Source organism: Tuber melanosporum (assembly GCF_000151645.1).
Source record: "Tuber melanosporum whole genome shotgun sequence assembly, scaffold_18, strain Mel28".
Classification (NCBI taxonomy): domain Eukaryota; kingdom Fungi; phylum Ascomycota; class Pezizomycetes; order Pezizales; family Tuberaceae; genus Tuber; species Tuber melanosporum.
Window position 1 is genome coordinate 507,615 of NW_003298841.1, and position 2,974 is coordinate 510,588.

At 47.3% G+C, this 2,974-nt stretch overlaps 2 protein-coding genes; both read right to left on the reverse strand.

Moving 5' to 3' along the window:
• Positions 1-430: 430 nt before the first annotated feature.
• On the reverse strand, positions 431-1,765 carry GSTUM_00005165001 (elongation factor 1 gamma domain-containing protein; the record flags this gene model as incomplete). XM_002837188.2 has 6 exons in its annotated part: positions 431-574; positions 668-781; positions 840-975; positions 1,039-1,271; positions 1,308-1,478; positions 1,538-1,765. 6 exons carry the CDS (start codon positions 1,763-1,765, stop codon positions 539-541), a joined length of 918 nt encoding a protein of 305 aa, XP_002837234.1. The 3' UTR covers positions 431-538.
• Positions 1,766-1,770: 5 nt separating this feature from the next.
• Positions 1,771-2,418, reverse strand: GSTUM_00005166001 (uncharacterized protein; the record flags this gene model as incomplete). XM_002837189.2 has 4 exons in its annotated part: positions 2,296-2,418; positions 2,070-2,167; positions 1,978-2,041; positions 1,771-1,836 (listed from the first exon to the last, which is right to left on the reverse strand). The coding sequence occupies exons 1-4, from the start codon at positions 2,323-2,325 to the stop codon at positions 1,771-1,773; spliced, it is 258 nt and encodes an 85-aa protein (XP_002837235.1). The 5' UTR covers positions 2,326-2,418.
• Positions 2,419-2,974: the final 556 nt, after the last annotated feature.

A 2,974-nucleotide genomic window follows, 5' to 3' on the forward strand; every position in this document is an offset into this window, starting at 1 on the left:
CCTTGTGCCTCCCCCGAATGTCAATTACAGTACTATAACGACATTACACAACATGACATGATATGATGCGGATAAATCTCATAAATGTCGGCGATACAATCCCCTTTAAGAATTCCCGGGGCCGGCGCTCCGGGGCTTGATCGCCATACCGATCGCCTGGGTAAAGTGTTTCCGAGTGACTGACTGACTTGGGTTTGTCTAACATATGAATCATAAGATCTCGCTCGGTGGGTGTCCTCAGTTCGTATCTCATGGCATGTCTTGGGTCTGCCCCACTCTTTTTTTCTTTTCTTTTTCTCTTTTTCTGCTTTTCCCTTTTTTTCCTCCTTTGGAGAATCGACATTGCCGCGGCAGCGAGTGCAGGGACTCCGTCGCCCTAGCGTACAAGCGAAGACCAAGAGGAAACAAGACCTACAATCCCAAACCACCATAATCGAGGAATTTTATTTTATTTTTGATAGAATTGCTCAAGAACACTAATTATCTAATTAGTTCGCCCAGAAGAAGAATCCCAAGCCCCCCATCAGCCCTCCAGGCCCTACTTGAAGACCTTCCCATCAGCCCAGTCAAAGCTCTGCCCATGACGAAATTAGTTAGTGTCAGATTACTATTTCAAATTCTTTCTAAAAAAAAAGAGAAACCACATCATGTGAAAGATAGTACTAACCTTGCCATCAACGGTGACAGGGCGCTCCCAGCTCCAAGTGTCCTCAACGAACTTCTTGTCATCAGGGTTACTAGGGTCGAGCTTGGTGTACTCGTAGCTCTCCCAGTCAGGTGCCTAACGTAGAAATTAGCGTCAGGCTTGATCCATGAATTGGATGGCTGGTATCACTTACCACATCGAAAGCAGGAGGGCCCTCCTGTCCGCGGATCACAAAGGACCCAGAGATGGCAGAGTCCCCGGATACGCCGTACACGCTAGCAGATCCAAAGATGTACTTACGGGAGGCCTCCAGGCGGTTGAAGAAACCACTAAAAACAACCGCATCAGTGCTATGCTAAAATGGGCATCCGAGATCCGAGAGCAGAGCTAACCCAATCAAGTTGCTAGACATAAAGATCTGAGTCAACTCAGTGTTGTACTTATAGTTGACCCTCCAGAGAGAATACTCCTCCAGATTGGCATTCTCCCAGAACCAGGCAAGGGCCTCAGGGGTCTCAGAGTTAGAATACATCCTCTTCCAGTCGTCCAGAACAAAAGTAGACCTTCCCAAAGCCTCCAAGGGGTGCTTGGGCTTGGGCGCGGGCTTATCCTCCTCCTCCTCCTCCTCTTCAGCCTTGGGCTTAGGGGCAGTCTTAGGAACCTCTTTCTTTGGTTCCTGCTTCTTCGGCTCCTTCTTGGGAGGGGTGTACTTGACAGCCTCATCGATGAACTCAAGCTCGCCGGCGACAGAAGTGTAGATCGGCTGGTTGTGAACCAGCTCATACCAACGGGTGACATTGGGATACTCTTTGCGGAACTCCTTGTCAAAGACCTGTAACTTCGAATTAGATGTTGTTGAGCTGCCGGGGATCCAATTTGTGCCAAACTTACATATTGGAACCCGCGAGCAATAATCGAGGTAGCAAACAAATCAGCAAGGGTAAGCCTCTCGCCAACCAAGAAAGTCTGAGTAAGGAGATGCTTCTCGAGGGCACCAACGACCTTGAGGGTACCAGCCTGAGCAGTATCAACGTTCTTCTTATTATATTGGGCGCGCCCAGTCAAGGGACGGAACCAGCCTCCGAGATTTGGCAGAAGTTCACTATTGGCAAAAGACATCCACTTCAGAATTGACACATAGTCCTGCTTAGTCTTTCCCAACAGAGTGGTCTTCTCGTTCTGGGCGGTAACTATAACAACACTCGTAAGCACAGCCCACAACCATAGAGGGCACCTTATCATCGGTAATGCAAGGAACGTATTCCAGCACTTCTCGATAGATCCGAAGGACCCATCCCCAAAACGGTACATGAGCAAGACGCAGCACTCACGGTAAACGGCAATAGCAATGCACTCAGACAGAACGAATCCATCATCGCCCTGGAAAGTGGGAACCTTTCCGAGAGGGTTGAGCTTGAGGTACTCAGCACTCACACCCTTATCAGGCTCCTCGTGAACGATCTCGATTTCGAGTCCATTCTCCTTAGCAACAGCCAAAAGCGCCGTAGTGCGAGGGTTTTTCTACGATATACATATATATACATTCTTCGAATTAGCCAATGACTCAGCGCAAAAAATGCATCCAGCAAAAAAAAAAAAAAGAGAGATCTCAAGAACAAAGAACGCGGCAGAGAATGACGGCAACTCACAGGATAGGAATAGATTTTTCCGAAGGGCATTCTGTCTGGAATGATATGCAGTATGTGTGGGGAAAACAATGAGATGCAGTCAGTGGTTGTGTGGTTGACAAGTTTGCTTCAAGGAGAAACCTCAGCAAGAAAAAAAGGTGGGGGGGGGGATCGAAGAGGCAGAAGGGAGGGGTAGAAAGTGAAATGTTGGTGGTCCGCGTCTGACTAATCAGCAGTCAATGGTATGATATGATACCGGTAATGGAAGGGCTGATTATAATGGAGTTGTCAGCTGGGGAAGTCTTGGCATGGCACAGAGATAGAAATCCTAGTTGCCCTATTACTTCGATACGGTAGTCTAAACCTCCGAGGCACAGCTGCGTACTCTAGTCCAACCAGCCCCACGATATTATATCATACCATTCTCGATACTCGTATTATAAAATATTTATTATCACATCATACCATACGAGTAGAAAACGCTTACACATAGGTTCCAGAAGAAGAATCTTTTGAAACCATCCTACATACTAGTGCTGTAACAAAGCCTATCATAGCTAACCTAAAACCACATTCCGACAACGCACATCTAATGATAGAAATCCTGCATGGTATGATATATCTCAAAGGCCCCAACACCACTCACTGGTTACTTCTGGATTTTGCAAGATGAGCCTCACAAGCTAGCGCACTTTTCCGG